At 41.7% G+C, this 20,848-nt stretch overlaps 1 protein-coding gene across 1 annotated transcript in view; it reads right to left on the bottom strand.

Annotated features, from left to right (window-relative positions):
* LOC115775625 (uncharacterized) overlaps positions 1–20,848 on the bottom strand; it is a 106,577-nt gene that overhangs the window by 82,494 nt on the left and 3,235 nt on the right. Inside the window, exon 2 of the mRNA XM_030723093.1 lies at positions 13,916–13,999. Coding sequence (XP_030578953.1) covers positions 13,916–13,962 — 47 coding nt within the window. The 5' untranslated portion in view covers positions 13,963–13,999. The remainder of the gene's footprint in view (positions 1–13,915; positions 14,000–20,848) is intronic.

The raw sequence follows: 20,848 nt of genomic DNA, 5'->3' as shown, positions 1-20,848 counted from the left end.
CTTGCTTTTGGACTTTCAAATTCTGGTTTTGATTCTTAGTTAGATATCTGTGTTTCAGTTCCTGGTTTTAGTTATTTGTATTTGAACCCTGTTTCCCTTGTTAGCTTCCTTAGTCTTGTCAGGCAAATTTTGTTCAGTTGTGCTTCCTGGTGTGTCCTATTTTCCTGATTTTTGGGGTGTGTATATATATCTCTGTTTTCTTCAGTTCTCTGTTGGATCATCTGCTTTGTGCTCTTCCTTCTCTTTGCTCTCCTGTCCATGACTATTTCTGTTCAAGTGAGCTTTGCAGTTTGCTCTGCTTGCTCCGTACAGTTTTTTCCCGTCTTCCAGCTAATAAAATTTGATGGTAAAGTTCAGGCATGTCCTGAGTCCTGCACTGGGGTCTTAAAACCTGCCCACAATGTACATGACAGATATGTCACTATAAATTCCTTAAGACACGATGGGGCCTGATTATTCAAGCTCTTGTATGTAAGAAGAAGGACTTTAAATTCTATTTTGAATTTAACAGGGAGCCAATAAAGAGAAGCCAATATGGGAGAAATCTGCTCTCTCTTTCTAGTCCCTGTCAGTACTCTAGCTGCAGCATTTTGGATCAGCTGAAGACTTTTCAGGGATTTTAGGACAGCCTCATATTAATGAACTATAATAATCCAGCCTAGAGGTAACAAATGCATGAATTAGCTTTTCAGCTCACTCTGATGTTTCTAATTTTAGAAATATGGTGTAAATGCAAAAAAGCAGTCCTACATGTTTGCTGAATATGTGCACTTAAGGACATATCCTGGTAAAAATGACTGGTCAAGATTCCTCACAGTGTTACACTGGAAGTAATGCCATCCAGAGTAAGGATCTGGTTAGACACTATGTTTCTAAGCTATATAGGGAAGAGAACAATAATTTAAGTTTTATTGGAATTTAGAAGCAGAAAATTAGAGATCATCCAGGCCTTTATGTCTTTCAGACATTCTTGCAGTTAAATAATAAATCTCACCCTGCCTGCACTCTCTTCTTCACCGTCCAAAGCAGCAGACTTGTTGCTTTGGATGATTGACCACAGGTATTTAAACTCATCAGTACTGTGAAAATCTATGTGCCCCCTTCCTGGATATTTGTCAGATGTACATGTTTCAAATAATCAAACAAATTTTAATATTAGAAAAATATGCCCTTAGTAAATGCAAAATGCAATTTTTAAATGTTGAATTCATTTGTTAAGAGGTAAAAAACACTATCCAAGAACACTGAAAACTAACATGCTGTGTCTGTACACAAACCTTATGAAATGTTGCACTGAACAAATTAATGTTACATTCACAACTTAGTAACATCTTACCCATCTGAAGGAAAGGATGGAAACAAGCCCTTGGATCGAGAACTCATCACAGAATCACGACCAGAATCGATATGTGAAAAGTCCTGTGGATATGAGGACAAGAATGAGGCCACAAGCAACTTTAATCAGTTCTAACAGAGACAGAGAAAATCATTTTTAGTAATCTAAAGAAGCTTTTCTCTCTCCTCTGGTGGCACCTCTAAATAGGCCATTGAAATATTCATTTATAAGTACTTATAATAAAGCTGATTTCAATGATCAATACTGTATTTTGACAGTTTAGCAATGAAGCTTATATGTAAGTTCAATAAAGCACATCTGTAATCACTCATCTGTCTACTTTCCTGGATATTCAAGCTGCTACTCTATTCATTACATCACTTATGCATTCCAGTGCTGTCAGACTTAAATCTGCCATCATCACTCTGGCACAATCATCTTAAAATGGCAGACTGTTTATTAAAAATGGCTGTAATTCCTAAACAATTAATACAAAATATTTGGTCAGCCCCCATAATTAAAGCTGAAAGTCCACCTCAGTCACATCTGAAATCAAATCTGACATGCCTGTGGTGGTGTCCAGAGGCATAACCACAAAAAAATCTTTATATATATATATATATATATATATATATATGTCGAGACAAGAAAGCTCCTTAACATGCATGGAGGGTTTTACCCCAATCCAGCGCCCTGAGACTGTACACAAAGCGGAAGGAAGGAGGCTGAGGACTACTGAGTGTCAGAACCGCTATCCTGGATGAAACAACAAAGATCCATGAGTACATCAGGAAGATGGCCACAAAGGATCACGTGCTTAGTGAGTACCTCAGGCATCAGAAACCCGAGAAAGAAGACGACGAAGAACAGGAACCGTCATGGAAGGGCAGGCCTCTGCACGGCATGTACCACCGGCAGATAGAAGAAGTGGTGGACATAGAGAAATCCTATCAATGGCTGGAAAAGCTGGACTGACAGACAGCACAGAGGCACTAATCACGGCAGCACAAGAGCAAGCTCTGAGTACAAGATCAGTAGAGGCTGGGGTCTACCACACCAGGCAAGACCCCAGGTGTAGGCTGTAGTGTTGTAGTACTTGAGATCGGTCTTGGTCTCGAGACCCGCTTTTTGATGTCTCGGTCTTGTCATGGACTCGACCGCATTTGGTCTCGGTCTTGTCATGGACTCGGACCTTGCGGACCTCAGGATTTTATTTCAAGACCAGTCAAGACCACAGCTCTGGAAATATCACTAAATTGCCAGAATATTGTCCAGTTAATTTGTTAACATCTTTGCTTTTATTGGATGCAAATCGTACTATTCAGATCCAACAAAGATTGCGCTCCTCTGCCTCTCAAAGGAGCGCACCTCGCAGACTCTGCCCCTATCGCTGCTATTATCGCCGCTTGCGCCTGCATCATTTCGCTGCAGTTTGCAATCTACCACAGAGCACGGACAGTTTCATTAACAATGTGCACGTTGGTCGTGTGTGCACTTGATTTCGTGGGCTACAGAAATTAAAATGGCAATTAAATGACAACCGGGATGAACGGCGAGAAGTAAGAGGGAAAATGAAGATCAAAGGAAAAAATTTCAGGCTTCCTTTCAACAAAAAAAAAAATCCCAGCATGAAAGGTAAATACCAACCTTCATGTATTTTGATACACAAAACTGAAAATTTAATGCAAATTTTAGGGCTTGCAACGATTCTTGGATTAACTCAACTTGATTATTAAAATCCTCGACACAAATTTGTTGCTTCGATGTTTCCTTTCAACTCTACAACTCAGGTGTCTCCGTGTAAGCGGAGCATTTCATCCACGTTAGTTCTCAGTGGCTCAACTAATTTCCGTCATTTGGGAAAAAATAAATTGACCCTTTAACATGAGTGGATCATTGCTTAGAGGATTTTCCACAGCTTCACTGCTCTGTGCTGTGAGTGTTGCGTGTTTGAATGTGCACGCGTGTGTTGTGTAGAGGATGTCAGCTGTTATTTTTTCTTTATGTCAGCTGTAGCCACCAGAAAGATCTACAACCACAGTTTGCTAGCAGGGGCTGCCATTAGCACTGGCATTCTTCCGTGCCCCCCCTCCACCCCCTTCAGTACCGAGAGGCTCCGTCAAAATATTTTTTATCTAAAAATAGAGCTGCAGTAGAAACGTAATTTGGAGGATGCTTGTGAATAAAAAGCACTGCAGCATTAAGCTCATTCTGCCCCCAGTTTTACAAACAAAAACACAACAGCAGCTGTTTTATGTGCCGTCAGACTGCAGGCACAGCAACTGCAAAGAGGCAGAAACCGTGAGCTCAGGTGGAGTGAAGGAGCTCTTGTTCCTGTAATCACCTTAAAACCTTTACGGTGAAACAGCTGGAGGTCCTTCATCAACCACCTGATCAGCAGCATGAAGAAAAGAGAACTTTGTAGCTGCTCCATCCACCCTGTTTATTTCACACAGAGAAACATCTGCAGTACGGAAGTAAATTATGGCAGATGAACTGTTAAAAGGAAAACTTATTTCTTATCCATTACTTGATTAATTGACAGAGTAACAAATTGAATATTTGATTACTAAAATAATTGATAGTTGCAGCCCTACTGTATTCAGAATAGTCAAACATTAGTTTTCAGCACCAGTGGAGCTATGAGAGGCCTTCAAGAATAAAAAACTACAGTTCCTAGCAAGATGATGTCACTTCCTATTGTTGCAATTAAAAATGTGATCATTTATGCTCACAACATGGTGGCTGATATTCGAATATAGGAAATGCTTTGAGCAGCTGATTGTTAAAAAACCTGGATTATGTTTTTGTTGTGTATTTTTTTTTTTTTATGTGATTTCTGCAAACACATTAGTGGAAGGAGACGGCACTCTGGGACACATTAAATGCTTGATATATAAATGTAACTTTTCTGGATTATATGCAAATTTATCACTCTATCGATCTAATAAGGTCTGATTTAGAGTTCTGCATTGGTCCTTCATACATAACTGAAAGTCCTCTCTGAACCTAACCTGACATACACCTCGAGAAATGTAACTACACATCCACAAAGACGTGATTACTGCCTAGGCTTCAGAGGTGGTTTCCAGTTACATCGTAGGCCCCGTCACTCAGTTAACAAGTGGAAGCGGCATTTAGTGCTTAGCATTAGCTTACTAATTAGTATTAGCGTTAGGGCTGGGCTGAAAAATATTTCTTGCTTGAACCCTGTAGTTACCATGGCTACCAATGGATGGCAGATAAGTAAGTTGTTTCTCCACCATTAGTACATTGAGCTAGTGGTGTGGGCAGATCATTCTAATATCAGTAATATCAATACCAATTTTGATATTGGTATTGATCATATCAGTGTAATGAGATCGATACTTTGGCTTCAGTTTCTCTCTTGTGTGCAGTGCTGCGGTTTCATCACAGATGCAGGCTGACTGTCTAGTGTCGCTCCTGTCACAGCACAGAGCAGGCACACTTTGCTCCTCCCTCCCCACAGTGGTTTGTTATACTGTCATGTGACACATAACATATTTACTTGGGGGGAAAAAAGGAATTTGCTATGAAACATTTAAAGCAAAATTAAACTTAAATTTGTACAGCTTGTTTATTAAGAAAAAAATCAAGAAAATTAGTGAACGAAGGGACATTTTTATTAAATTTATGTATTATACTTTCTGAACAATGTTACCTGAAAACAGTTTCCATTTGTTCTTGAGTGATGATTTGGTACACTTCTTTTAACAAAAATAATAAGTAAATAAATAAAAAATCCAGACATCAATCTATGGGGAAATTTGTTTTGTTAATGTTCTATTGTTTCAGAACAATAACTTTTATTTTGATAAAGTATTTTCTACTTACATATAAACTTTGCCCAATTCTATCCTGGGTTTTAACTAATTAATGATCCAAAGGAAAAAAATCTCAAACCAGTTAAACTTCATGAAAATTCTTCATAATTATTAAAAAGTGTCTGTATCAGTATCGGCGATACTGGCCCTCTATTCACTTGGCATCACATCGATGCCAAATCTTGAAGTATCGCACACAACTACATTGAGCAGCACACACGAGGAGTGACTGACAGTGCTAAGACCCTCCTCCTGGCTCTGATTGGTTGTTCTTGACTGGGAGGCAGTTCAGGGAAGAGGTGGAGGAACTCGATTTTTTCCACAGATTATCCATCTCATACTGTCCTGACATGGTGTCAGTTTTAACAAATATGTAAAAAACTGATTAAAAATTTTTTTTCATAAAAGATACATACTGCAGCTTTAATCTGTATATGAGATAAACTTATAGCTTTAGTTTTTACTGTTGATGATTGTTTTGCCATTTTTACACATTTAGCTATGTGGTTTTGAAATAGCGTTCACATTTGTAAAGATTGTTGTTTGGTTTAAAAACAATATAACTTTATGTATTGTTTATGAAAGGCAGAAAACAGTTAAGAGTATTGTGATAAACTGTCACGTCCCGGGCTATTTATTTGTTGTGTTTCTGTTTGTTTTCCTCTCTCTCTCTCTTTCTCTCTGGTGTGTGTTTTGGTGGGTGTAATGATAAGTGTTAACTAAGGTGTCACCAGCAGGTGTCAGTGTTGTACGAGAGCCACGTAGGAGGTGTGGAGAAGAAGACAAAGAGTTAAGATGGCAGTTCATGTTACATGTCAAGTCTGAGTCTTTTAATAAATGGCTAGCTGAAGCTAGCCAATGTTCTTCAAGCTCTTTTATTATAAATAAGACAAGAACATTACATGGTACCAGGAGTGGGGGTGGAGTAAAGGAAGCAACACAACAAGATGGATGCAGTAAAACCGCCGGGTCCGCTGAAGCTGACTGGAAATGTGGATGCAAGTTGGAGAGCTTTCAAACAGCATTTGCAGCTGTACATGGCGGCAGTCGGAATAGATCGACGAGCAGAGGAAAGAAAAATCGCCGTGCTCCTCACCGTTGCCGGCCCAGAAGCGATAGAAGTCTTCAACACTTTTGTGTTTGCTGAACCTGCCGACAAAGACAAGTTTGACGAGGTCGTAAAGAAGTTTGATGAACACTGCCTGACAAAAAAAAATGAAACGTGTGAAAGATACGTGTTTCGCTCACGCCTACAGCAACAGGGTGAGTCATTTGATAATTTTCTCACAGACCTCAAGATTAAAGCTCAGTCATGTAACTTTGGCGATCTGAAAGACTCCATGATAAGAGATCAAATAGTTTTTGGGACTAATGAAAAGAAGCTCCGAGAGAGATTATTGAGGGAGTCAGACCTCACATTGGCCGAGGCTGTTAAAATATGTCAAGCCGCTGAGTTAGCACGATGCCAGATGCAGACATTTCAAGGCCCTGTGCTAGGAGAAAAGCACCAACAAAATGGCGTAGTGAACGCTGTGGCGCCAAAAAGGACGCAGCGGAGCAAGTTTAATGACAGTGCCGACAGGAATAAAATGAATAATAAAGGGATGTTCGCTTGCAAGCGATGTGGTGAAAAACATGAAGCTAGAAGGTGTCCTGCCTTTGGTAAACGGTGCATGAAGTGCAAGGGACTGAATCACTTCACCAAAATGTGTTTCTCAAAGGGGAAGGAACAAAGCGTGCATACAGTCCAGGAAGACATTGATGACAGTGATGACTTGAGTGACACCTTTTTCATAAAGACGGTTGTCACATGGTGAAAATGTGACTGTGCAGTCCTTAGCTGATGTAAGCCAATGGTTAATGTAGCAGCTAATGATAAATGGACTGTTCCTTTGCTAGTTAATGGGACGGTGGTGACATTCAAATTGATACTGGAGCCAAGGCTAACTTGATTAGTGAAATGGATTTCCAGACATTGAAAGAGAAGCCTAAAAGGTTTGCAGAAAAAATCGCTCCTTTGAAAGCTTATAATAATCAGCCGATTCAAACAAAAGGGGGGTGTAATCTAAAGGTGACAGCTAAAGGCAAACAGCACAACCTGCTGTTCACCATTGTGCCTGCTGGACATGAATCGCTGCTAGGAGACAAAGCATCAGAAGACTTAGGTCTGGTTAAAAGGATTTACCAGATAACACAGACAGCCTGGAGATAGCTGAACAAAATAAAAGTGGTACACCGCAGCACTGTGAAGGGACTTCTGCTATAGTGGAAAAGTTTACCTCTGTGTTTCAAGGACATGGAACATTGCCCCAAACTTACAAAATTCAGCTGAAAGAAAATGCCAAGCCTGTAGTGCATGCTCCAAGGAGAGTACCAGCGCCACTTAGACCAGCTTTAAAAAAAGAACTGAAAGAATGATGCAAATGGGTGTCATTGAGCGTGTGGAAGAGCCTACAGACTGGGTCAACTCTATCACATGTGTCAAAAAAAATACAGGTGACATTAGAGTGTGCCTTGACCCTAAAGATCTCAATGAAAACATCAAAAGAGAACATTATCAGATTCCAAAACGAGAAGAAATCATGAGTGAGATGGCTGGAGCTAAGTTCTTCAGTAAACTTGATGCCTCACATGGATTCTGGCAACTGAGACTGGACCCAGAAAGCAGCAAATATACCACCTTTAACACACCATTTGGGCGTTACTGTTTTCTGAGGCTTCCATTTGGCATCAATCTGCTCCAGAGATCTTTCACAGAGCTATGGAATCTGTAATTGAGGGTCTTGAAGGTACCAGAGTCTACATTGATGACTTGGTCGTTTGGGGAACAACAAGGCAGCAGCATGATGAAAGGTTGAAAAAACTCTTGGGGAGGGTCAAAAAGAATGGACTCAAACTGAACAGGGACAAATGCCTTTTTGGGGTCACGCAAATGACCTTTTTGGGTGACAAGATCACAAGTGCAGGGGTGGAACCTGATCAGTCAAAAGTGCAAGCTGTACTTGACATGCCAGCCCCTACTGATAAGAAAGGTGTACTGCGAGCCATGGGAATGATTAATTTCCTAGGTAAGTTCATTCCTAACCTAGCTGTCAAGACTACATGCCTTAGAGAGTGCTACGTCACGACACGGTGTTTGAATGGACAAGGCGACATGAGGACGAATGGCAGAGATTAAAGCAGACTGTTGCTGTTGAGCCAGTGCTCACGTTCTTTGATCCAACAAGGCCAACAAAAATTTCCACTGATGCCTCAAAAGATGGCTTAGGAGCTGTCTTGCTACAGATGCAAGAGGACAGTTGGCAGCCGGTAGCGTATGCATCAAGGTCAATGACAGAGACTGAACAACGTTATGCTCAGATTGAAAAAGAGACTTTGGGCTTAGTGTTTGGTTGTGGAAAATTTCACAGTTATGTCTATGGCTTACCAACGTTTGCAGTAGAAACTGACCACAAACCGCTCATAGCAATCAGAAAAAAGAACCTCAATGACATGTCACCCAGGATTCAACGCCTGATGATGTTTCTACAAAGGTATGACTTTGAACTGATTTATACACCAGGCAAATACATTGTTCTGGCGGATGCACTGTCACGAGCACCAGCTCCAAGTGATGACACACAGTGTAGCCCTGTGTCTGTTGATGTTGAAATGCACATAAACATGGTGACTGCTTCTCTCCCGGCATCAGATGTAATGCTACAGCAAATTGCGCAGGAGACGGCGAAAGACCCGCAACTGCAAAAGGTAATTCACCTGAGCCAGAATGGATGGTCACGAGGTGTTTGTCCGGGTTGGTATCCTGTGCGTGCAGATTTGTGTGTGGCTAATGGTCTGCTTCTGAGACAAAACAGGATTCTCATTCCACAGTCTATGCGTCGAGACATGCTACAACGCATTCATGAGGGACACTTAGGAGTGGAGAAATGCAAAGGAGAGCGCGAGAAGCTGTGTACTGGCCAGGAATCAACAGAGATATAGAGGAGATGGTTCAAAAGTGTGAAACATGTCTTAAACATCGGTACAAGCAACAGAAAGAGCCGATGCTGATTGCAGATCTTCCCACTGCACCATGGCAAAAAGTAGGTACTGATTTGTTTCATCTACATGGAAAGGACTATCTTCTAGTGGTTGACTACTACTCTAATTATCCTGAAGTAGCGCAGCTTTCCAGTACATCAGCACAGTCTGTCATCACACACATGAAAAGTTTTTTCTCAAGACATGGGATTCCCCATTGTGTGGTGAGTGACAATGGTCCACAATTTGACTGCAGTGAGTTTCGTGATTTTGCAGTTCAGTACGGATTTGAACATGTCACCTCTAGCCCTTTGTATCAGCAGGCTAATGGACGGGCAGAGAAAGGGGTCCAGGTTGTGAAACGATTGTTTAAAAAGCGAGAGAATGTAATGCTGACCCTTACCTGGCTTTATTGAGTTACAGAGCCACTGCCCTGGAATGTGGAGCATCTCCTGCTGAGTTGCTCATGGGTCGCAAACTGCGCACCACACTTCCTCACATGCCAAGGAAGGATGGCTACAGGAGTGACAACAAGTGGGCTGACAAAAGAATGAAGCTCCAGCAAAGACAGAAGAGGAACTATGATAAAACAGCAAGGAATCTGGTGCCTCTGCAGGAAAAGGATGTTGTGAGGATTGATGGTCCTGAGCTGTGGGACAGAAAAGCAACTGTACTGCAAGAGGTAGGACCCAGATCGTTTGTTGTCGAGACAGAGAATGGTCAAGTTTTAAGGAGAAACAGGAGGAGTCTGTTAAAGATTCAGAATGGTGAGAGTCAAGAGAAAGAGACAGGATGGGAACAAGAGAATGTTGCGACAGAAGTGCAACACAGTGAATCTTCTTCATCATTGCCAGTGACTGTAACACTCAGAAGGTCCACTCGACCTAAGAAACCACCTGAGAGGCTCATAGAACAAATATGAATGAAGTAACGGGTTAACTGTGTAAAGAAAGTGGTAAAGCGTTGCTGACTTTAATGTGTTAAAATGTGTTCCTAATGGTTACAGTTACAGGAAGTGAAAGAGTCATAGTGTAATTTTAAAGACCAATGCTAGTTTGTTTGTTGACATGTGTTGAAAATACCAAGCTTGAATATATTTCTTTTGAGCCATATGCATACATTGAGTTACAAGACATAAGGAAAGTTCATTACTGAAACATGTATGTTGTTGCATTCTGTTTAATATGTAAGTGCTAGTGAAGACTATGTGAATGAGGAATAACTGCTGTGACACTGAGCTAATCTTTTAAGCAGCTGAAAAAAAAAAGGGGGATGTAATGATAAGTGTTAACTAAGGTGTCACCAGCAGGTGTCAGTGTTGTACGAGAGCCCACGTAGGAGGTGTGGAGAAGAAGACAAAGAGTTAAGATGGCAGTTCATGTTACATGTCAAGTCTGAGTCTTTTAATAAATGGCTAGCTGAAGCTAGCCCAATGTTCTTCAAGCTCTTTTATTATAAATAAGACAAGAACATTACAGTGGGCACGACCCTCTGGAGTTGTGGGGAGGTCTCCTCCCTCGTGGGCCGGCTTTCGGAGCAGCAATCTCCACACCTGTTGCCGATCAGCTCATCCTCCTGCGTTACTTAAGCTGGCAGTAGGCTGTCATTTGTCGCTGGATCGTTGACTGTGAAACAGTTAGTTTCGGCTCCTTGATGTGCACAGCTCCTTGCGTTTACCCCGTAACTTACCTGTGTTTTCTTGTATTCAGATTTTGCCCGTCGAGCGGAGATCTCCTGGGAAGCTCACCACCGGATCCCTCTCCTCAGTGTCCACCTCTGTGCTTGTCCGCCACACCGCACCCGAAGCTCCTTTCTCCACCTTTGCCTCCGGAGTCTCTCACCCCCCCCCCCCTTCCTGGCCTGCCTGCTCTGTGCTTTTGATTCACTGTAAATAAACCTTGCACTAAACCCGCCACCCTGCGTCTGCTTCAGTCCTCAGTATCAAACCGTGACATAAACTATGAATAATTGTTTTACATTCTGTGATAAATGATGGAAGTCACCCAGAAGTATTAAATAAAGATGGTTACATTTATTTGAACTGTGAGTATTTAATATCAGGGTGATTTTATGGGAATGTGGATCTTTCAGATCAATTTGAGAAGTAATTTTTATAATTTTTCACATTATATTATGTCATATAGCATCAGGCACTGGTCTTGGTTTTGTCTCGGTCTCGATACCCTCTGGTCTTGGTCTTGTCTCGGTCTCGGGTTAGGCGGTCTTGACTACAACACTAGTAGGCTGTGCAGAGATGCCCCTGAGACAATCCAGCACATAACGGCAGTGTGCAAGATGCTAGCAGGCAGGGCATACATGGAATGCCGTAACCAAGTGGCCGGCATAGTATACAGGAACATCTGTGCCGAGTATGACCTGGAAGTCCCGAGATCAAAATGGGACACACCCCCAAGGGTGGTTAAGAAAAACAGAGCTAAGATCCTGTGGGACTTCCAGATGCAGACAGACAAATTTATGATGGCTAAACAACTGGACATCGTAGTGATGGACAGACAAAGGAAGAAGGAGAGGTTGCAATACCAAGTGACGGGAAAATCAAGAAGAAGAAACACGAGAAGCTCGACAAATACCAAGGCCTCAGAGAGGAGCTGGAAAGGATGTGGAAGATGAAGGTAACAGTGGTCCCCGTGGTAATCGGAACACTCGGGGCAGTGACCCCCAAACTGGGAGAGTGGCTCCAGCAGATTCCTGGAACAACATCCGAGATCTTTGTCCAGAAGAGCACAATGCTGAGAACAGCTGAGATACTGCGCAGGACCCTCAAGCTCCCAGGCCTTTGGTAGAGGACCCGAGCTTGGAGGGAAAAATAGACTGCCAATATGGGCAAGCTGGGATTTCCATATATACTTATATACTGTACATAATACATATATACATATATTTTAATAAACTGTTTATACACACACACACACACACACACGCACGCACACACACACACACACACGCACACACAACTGTTTGTAAGGCTTCTCAAAACCTGTGTTCAAAGTTAATATTCAGTTCAATTCCATCTTATTTATATAGCACCAAACCACAACAATCATGCCACAGCTGCCTAGGTCTTTAGCAGCATAACTAAGGGATGATTCAGGGTCACCTGATCCAGCCCTAACTATAAGCTTGATCATAAAGGAAAGTTTTAAGCCTAATCTTAAAATAGAGAGGGTGTCTGTCTCCTGAATCCAAGCTGGGAGCTGGTTCCACAGAAGAGGGGCCTGAAAGCTGAAGGCTCTGCCTCCCATTCTACTCTTAAGTATCCGAGGAACCACAAGTAAGCCAGCAGTCTGAGAGCAAAGTGCTCTGTTGGTGTGATAATGTAGTGGTCCTGGGTCTCGGGTGTGGGAGTTCTTGCTTTTGGACTTTCAAATTCTGGTTTTGATTCTTAGTTAGATATCTGTGTTTCAGTTCCTGGTTTTAGTTATTTGTATTTGAACCCTGTTTCCCTTGTTAGCTTCCTTAGTCTTGTCAGGCAAATTTTGTTCAGTTGTGCTTCCTGGTGTGTCCTATTTTCCTGATTTTTGGGGTGTGTATATATTATCTCTGTTTTCTTCAGTTCTCTGTTGGATCATCTGCTTTGTGCTCTTCCTTCTCTTTGCTCTCCTGTCCATGACTATTTCTGTTCAAGTGAGCTTTGCAGTTTGCTCTGCTTGCTCCGTACAGTTTTTTCCCAAGTCTTCCAGCTAATAAAATTTGATGGTAAAGTTCAGGCATGTCCTGAGTCCTGCACTGGGGTCTTAAAACCTGCCTGCCACAATGTACATGACAGATATGTCACTATAAATTCCTTAAGACATGATGGGGCCTGATTATTCAAGCTCTTGTATGTAAGAAGAAGGACTTTAAATTCTATTTTGAATTTAACAGGGAGCCAATAAAGAGAAGCCAATATGGGAGAAATCTGCTCTCTCTTTCTAGTCCCTGTCAGTACTCTAGCTGCAGCATTTTGGATCAGCTGAAGACTTTTCAGGGAGCTTTTAGGACAGCCTCATATTAATGAACTATAATAATCCAGCCTAGAGGTAACAAATGCATGAATTAGCTTTTCAGCCTCACTCTGATGTTTCTAATTTTAGAAATATGGTGTAAATGCAAAAAAGCAGTCCTACATGTTTGCTGAATATGTGCACTTAAGGACATATCCTGGTAAAAATGACTGGTCAAGATTCCTCACAGTGTTACACTGGAAGTAATGCCATCCAGAGTAAGGATCTGGTTAGACACTATGTTTCTAAGCTATATAGGGAAGAGAACAATAATTTAAGTTTTATTGGAATTTAGAAGCAGAAAATTAGAGATCATCCAGGCCTTTATGTCTTTCAGACATTCTTGCAGTTTAAATAATAAATCTCACCCTGCCTGCACTCTCTTCTTCACCGTCCAAAGCAGCAGACTTGTTGCTTTGGATGATTGACCACAGGTATTTAAACTCATCAGTACTGTGAAAATCTATGTGCCCCCTTCCTGGATATTTGTCAGATGTACATGTTTCAAATAATCAAACAAATTTTAATATTAGAAAAATATGCCCTTAGTAAATGCAAAATGCAATTTTTAAATGTTGAATTCATTTGTTAAGAGGTAAAAAACACTATCCAAGAACACTGAAAACTAACATGCTGTGTCTGTACACAAACCTTATGAAATGTTGCACTGAACAAATTAATGTTACATTCACAACTTAGTAACATCTTACCCATCTGAAGGAAAGGATGGAAACAAGTCCTTGGATCGAGAACTCATCACAGAATCACGACCAGAATCGATATCTGAAAAGTTCCTGTGGATATGAGGACAAGAATGAGGCCACAAGCAACTTTAATCAGTTCTAACAGAGACAGAGAAAATCATTTTTAGTAATCTAAAGAAGCTTTTCTCTCTCCTCTGGTGGCACCTCTAAATAGGCCATTGAAATATTCATTTATAAGTACTTATAATAAAGCTGATTTCAATGATCAATACTGTATTTTGACAGTTTAGCAATGAAGCTTATATGTAAGTTCAATAAAGCACATCTGTAATCACTCATCTGTCTACTTTCCTGGATATTCAAGCTGCTACTCTATTCATTACATCACTTATGCATTCCAGTGCTGTCAGACTTAAATCTGCCATCATCACTCTGGCACAATCATCTTAAAATGGCAGACTGTTTATTAAAAATGGCTGTAATTCCTAAACAATTAATACAAAATATTTGGTCAGCCCCCATAATTAAAGCTGAAAGTCCACCTCAGTCACATCTGAAATCAAATCTGACATGCCTGTGGTGGTGTCCAGAGGCATAACCACAAAAAAATCTTTATATATATATATATATATATATATATATATATATGTCGAGACAAGAAAGCTCCTTAACATGCATGGAGGGTTTTACCCCAATCCAGCGCCCTGAGACTGTACACAAAGCGGAAGGAAGGAGGCTGAGGACTACTGAGTGTCAGAACCGCTATCCTGGATGAAACAACAAAGATCCATGAGTACATCAGGAAGATGGCCACAAAGGATCACGTGCTTAGTGAGTACCTCAGGCATCAGAAACCCGAGAAAGAAGACGACGAAGAACAGGAATCGTCATGGAAGGGCAGGCCTCTGCACGGCATGTACCACCGGCAGATAGAAGAAGTGGTGGACATAGAGAAATCCTATCAATGGCTGGAAAAAGCTGGACTGACAGACAGCACAGAGGCACTAATCACGGCAGCACAAGAGCAAGCTCTGAGTACAAGATCAGTAGAGGCTGGGGTCTACCACACCAGGCAAGACCCCAGGTGTAGGCTGTAGTGTTGTAGTACTTGAGATCGGTCTTGGTCTCGAGACCGCTTTTTGATGGTCTCGGTCTTGTCATGGACTCGACCGCATTTGGTCTCGGTCTTGTCATGGACTCGGACCTTGCGGACTCAGGATTTTATTTCAAGACCAGTCAAGACCACAGCTCTGGAAATATCACTAAATTGCCAGAATATTGTCCAGTTAATTTGTTAACATCTTTGCTTTTATTGGATGCAAATCGTACTAATTCAGATCCAACAAAGATTGCGCTCCTCTGCCTCTCAAAGGAGCGCACCTCGCAGACTCCGCCCCTATCGCTGCTATTATCGCCGCTTGCGCCTGCATCATTTCGCTGCAGTTTGCAATCTACCACAGAGCACGGACAGTTTCATTAACAATGTGCACGTTTGGTCGTGTGTGCACTTGATTTCGTGGGCTACAGAAATTAAAATGGCAATTAAATGACAACCGGGATGAACGCGAGAAGTAAGAGGGAAAATGAAGATCAAAGGAAAAAATTTCAGGCTTCCTATTCAACAAAAAAAAAAATCCCAGCATGAAAGGTAAATACCAACCTTCATGTATTTTGATACACAAACTGAAAATTTAATGCAAATTTTAGGGCTGCAACGATTCTTGGATTAACTCAACTTGATTATTAAAAATCCTCGACACAAATTTGTTGCTTCGATGTTTCCTTTCAACTCTACAACTCAGGTGTCTCCGTGTAAGCGGAGCATTTCATCCACGTTAGTTCTCAGTGGCTTCAACTAATTTCCGTCATTTGGGAAAAAAAAAAATTGACCCTTTAACATGAGTGGATCATTGCTTAGAGGATTTTCCACAGCTTCACTGCTCTGTGCTGTGAGTGTGCGTGTTTGAATGTGCACGCGTGTGTTGTGTAGAGGATGTCAGCTGTTATTTTTTCTTTATGTCAGCTGTAGCCACCAGAACAGATCTACAACCACAGTTTGCTAGCAGGGGCTGCCATTAGCACTGGCATTCTTTCCGTGCCCCCCCCCCACCCCCTTCAGTACCGAGAGGCTCCGTCAAAATATTTTTTATCTAAAAATAGAGCTGCAGTAGAAACGTAATTTGGAGGATGCTTGTGAATAAAAAGCACTGCAGCATTAAGCTCATTCTGCCCCCAGTTTTACAACAAAAACACAACAGCAGCTGTTTTATGTGCCGTCAGACTGCAGGCACAGCAACTGCAAAGAGGCAGAAACCGTGAGCTCAGGTGGAGTGAAAGGAGCTCTTGTTCCTGTAATCACCTTAAAACCTTTACGGTGAAACAGCTGGAGGTCCTTCATCAACCACCTGATCAGCAGCATGAAGAAAAGAGAACTTTGTAGCTGCTCCATCCACCCTGTTTATTTCACACAGAGAAACATCTGCAGTACGGAAGTTAAATTATGCAGATGAACTGTTAAAAGGAAAACTTATTTCTTATCCAATTACTTGATTAATTGACAGAGTAACAAATTGAATATTTGATTACTAAAATAATTGATAGTTGCAGCCCTACTTGTATTCAGAATAGTCAAACATTAGTTTTCAGCACCAGTGGAGCTATGAGAGGCCTTCAAGAATAAAAAACTACAGTTCCTAGCAAGATGATGTCACTTCCTATTGTTGCATTAAAAATGTGATCATTTATGCTCACAACATGGTGGCTGATATTCGAATATAGGAAATGCTTTGAGCAGCTGATTGTTAAAAAATCTGGATTATGTTTTTGTTGTGTATTTTTTTTTTTATGTGATTTCTGCAAACACATTAGTGGAAGGAGACGGCACTCTGGGACACATTAAATGCTTGATATATAAATGTAACTTTCTGGATTATATGCAAAATTTATCACTCTATCGATCTAATAAGGTCTGATTTAGAGTTCTGCATTGATCCTTCATACATAACTGAAAGTCCTCTCTGAACCTAACCTGACATACACCTCGAGAAATGTAACTACACATCCACAAAGACTGTGATTACTGCCTAGGCTTCAGAGGTGGTTTCCAGTTACATCGTAGGCCCCGTCACTCAGTTAACAAGTGGAAGCGGCATTTAGTGCTTAGCATTAGCTTACTAATTAGTATTAGCGTTAGGGCTGGGCTGAAAAATATTTCTTGCTTGAACCCTGTAGTTACCATGGCTACCAATGATGGCAGATAAGTAAGTTGTTTCCCCACCATTAGTACATTGAGCTAGTGGTGGGCAGATCAATTCTAATATCAGTAATATCAATACCAATTTTGATATTGGTATTGATCAATATCAGTGTAATGAGATCGATACTTTGGCTTCAGTTTCTCTCTTGTGTGCAGTGCTGCGGTTTCATCACAGATGCAGGCTGACTGTCTAAGTGTCGCTCCTGTCACAGCACAGAGCAGGCACACTTTGCTCCTCCCCTCCCCACAGTGGTTTGTTATACTGTCATGTGACACATAACATATTTTACTTGGGGGGAAAAAAGGAATTTGCTATGAAACATTTAAAGCAAAATTAAACTTAAATTTGTACAGCTTGTTTATTTAAGAAAAAAATCAAGAAAATTAGTGAACGAAGGGACATTTTTATTAAATTTATGTATTATACTTTCTGAACAATCTACCTGGAAAACAGTTTCCATTTGTTCTTGAGTGATGATTTGGTACACTTCTTTTAACAAAAATAATAAGTAAATAAATAAAAAAAAATCCAGACATCAATCTATGGGGAAATTTGTTTTGTTAATGTTCTATTGTTTCAGAACAATAACTTTTATTTTGATAAAGTATTTTCTACTTACATATAAACTTTGCCCAATTCTATCCTGGGTTTTAACTAATTAATGATCCAAAGGAAAAAAACCTCAAACCAGTTAAACTTCATGAAAATTCTTCATAATTATTAAAAAGTGTCTGTATCAGTATCGGCGATACTGGCCCTCTATTCACTTGGCATCACATCGATGCCAAATCTTGAAGTATCGCACACAACTACATTGAGCAGCACACACGAGGAGTGACTGACAGTGCTAAGACCCTCCTCCTGGCTCTGATTGGTTGTTCTTGACTGGGAGCAGTTCAGGGAAGAGGTGGAGGAACTCGATTTTTTCCACAGATTATCCATCTCATACTGTCCTGACATGGTGTCAGTTTTAACAAATATGTAAAAAACTGATTAAAAATTTTTTTTTCATAAAAGATACATACTGCAGCTTTAATCTGTATATGAGATAAACTTATAGCTTTAGTTTTTACTGTTGATGATTGTTTTGCCATTTTTACACATTTAGCTATGTGGTTTTGAAATAGCGTTCACATTTGTAAAGATTGTTGTTGGTTTAAAAACAATATAACTTTATGTATTGTTTATGAAAGGCAGAAAACAGTTAAGAGTATTGTGATAAACTCTCACGTCCCGGGCTATTTATTGGTTGTGTTTCTGTTTGTTTTCCTCTCTCTCTCTCTTTCTCTCTGGTGTGTGTTTTGGTGGGCACGACCCTCTGGAGTTGTGGGGAGGTCTCCACCCTCGTGGGCCGGCTTTCGGAGCAGCAATCTCCACACCTGTTGCCGATCAGCTCATCCTCCTGCGTTACTTAAGCTGGCAGTAGGCTGTCATTTGTCGCTGGATCGTTGACTGTGAAACAGTTAGTTTCGGCTCCTTGATGTGCACAGCTCCTTGCGTTTACCCCGTAACTTACCTGTGTTTTCTTGTATTCAGATTTTGCCCGTCGAGCGGAGATCTCCTGGGAAGCTCACCACCGGATCCCTCTCCTCAGTGTCCACCTCTCTGCTTGTCCGCCACACCGCACCCGAAGCTCCTTTCTCCACCTTTGCCTCTGGAGTCTCTCGCCCCCAACCCCCCCCCCCCCCCCCCCCCCCCCCCCCCGTTCCTGGCCTGCCTGCTCTGTGCTTTTGATTCACTGTAAATAAACCTTGCACTAAACCCGCCACCCTGCGTCTGCTTCAGTCCTCAGTATCAAACCGTGACATAAACTATGAATAATTGTTTTACATTCTGTGATAAATGATGGAAGTCACCCAGAAGTATTAAATAAAGATGGTTACATTTATTTGAACTGTGAGTATTTAATATCAGGGTGATTTTATGGGAATGTGGATCTTTCAGATCAATTTGAGAAGTAATTTTTATAATTTTTCACATTATATTATGTCATATAGCATCAGGCACTGGTCTTGGTCTTGTCTCGGTCTCGCCCTCCCTCGGTCTTGGTCTTGACTTGGTCTCGGGTTAGGCGGTCTTGACTACAACACTAGTAGGCTGTGCAGAGATGCCCCTGAGACAATCCAGCACATAACAGCAGTGTGCAAGATGCTAGCAGGCAGGGCATACATGGAATGCCGTAACCAAGTGGCCGGCATAGTATACAGGAACATCTGTGCCGAGTATGACCTGGAAGTCCCGAGATCAAAATGGGACACACCCCCAAGGGTGGTTAAGAAAAACAGAGCTAAGATCCTGTGGGACTTCCAGATGCAGACAGACAAACTTATGATGGCTAAACAACCAGACATTGTAGTGATGGACAGACAAAGGAAGAAGGAGACGTTGCAATACCAAGTGACGGGAAAAATCAAGAAGAAGGAACACGAGAAGCTCGACAAATACCAAGGCCTCAGAGAGGAGCTGGAAAGGATGTGGAAGATGAAGGTAATAGTGGTCCCCGTGGTAATCGGAACACTCGGGGCAGTGACATCATGTACAGATCCATCCATCGCACAGCCGTCTCCTCTGACAACTGGGGCTGATCAGCAGGCAGCAGGTGAGGACAAAGACTCTGGCAGAGATGAAGCAGATGATGGTGGCCGAGGTGCAGGTGGTTCAGGCTGTGCATAAGAAGTAGTTGGTGAAGGAGGTGACTCAGGTGACAGATGAGTTGTAGGTGGCTAGGCTGAAGGCTCTGAAGCAGAGACCAACACTGAAGCTAAAGACTCTGAAGCTGAAGACTCTGAAGCTAAAGACTCTGAAGCTGAAGCGACTGAAGCTGAAGACTCTGAAGCTGAAGGTGCAGGTACAGGTGATACTGAGGCTGCAGCTGCAGACTGTGACCAGGTTATCCTCACCCGAGGAACAGGGATGGATGCAGAGGCAGGCCTGTGCGTGTCTGCCTCCACCTATGAAAACAAAATGGGTCCAGGAGTGAGCCTGTCCTTGGCCACTCCCACCTGTTAAGCAGGTTTAGGTGCTAGTGGGGCCTCAGAAAACAGCAGTCTAAGGGAATGTTTGTATACATGCATTGTACACAGTTGGCTGGCTTAGGGAACTCTACAGTCTGAGACCAAGAAACACAAATGGCAGTCTCTGCAGTAAATTGCACAGGTGCAGAATTAGTATCAGTCTCAGGAAAAACTTGCATAGGTTAAAGGCTCACAGTTTCTAGTAGGGGGTGGCTGAAAAGTGCTACCCTCAGTGTCTGATTCAGGAGAAGAAGCACCATAAGCAGTCTTAGGGTGAAATAGCTCAGAAACCCCAAACAGAGACTCAGAGAGATCTGACCCAGATACAGAGGATTCTGCCTTGTCATAAACTTGTTAGAATTTCTCCCTTATCTTTGGGAAATATCTGAGGTGCATGATGCAGTTGCCAAGGCAGTAAGGGGCCGTGAGAGAATTTTCCTGTTAAGATTAAAGATGGCTGCCAGACAGGTTTTTTTGCTCTCACACCTCACAAAGGTACAAATTCTTGCTAAAGTTAAGCTATGAGAAATGCAGTGGGAGAAACAGTTGTTTGTTGTAATGATAATATTAAGGGTGGGACTTTAACGCGTTAATTTCTATGAATTAATTACAGGGCGAATAACGAATTAAAAATTTTAACGCATTTTAATCGCACTTTGCACCGTGAA

The sequence above is a fragment of the Archocentrus centrarchus genome, unplaced genomic scaffold, assembly GCF_007364275.1.
Source record: "Archocentrus centrarchus isolate MPI-CPG fArcCen1 unplaced genomic scaffold, fArcCen1 scaffold_24_ctg1, whole genome shotgun sequence".
NCBI classification, from domain to species: domain Eukaryota; kingdom Metazoa; phylum Chordata; class Actinopteri; order Cichliformes; family Cichlidae; genus Archocentrus; species Archocentrus centrarchus.
The sequence above is the reverse complement of the archived record's forward strand: the minus strand, read 5'-3'. Positions and strand labels throughout refer to the sequence as shown.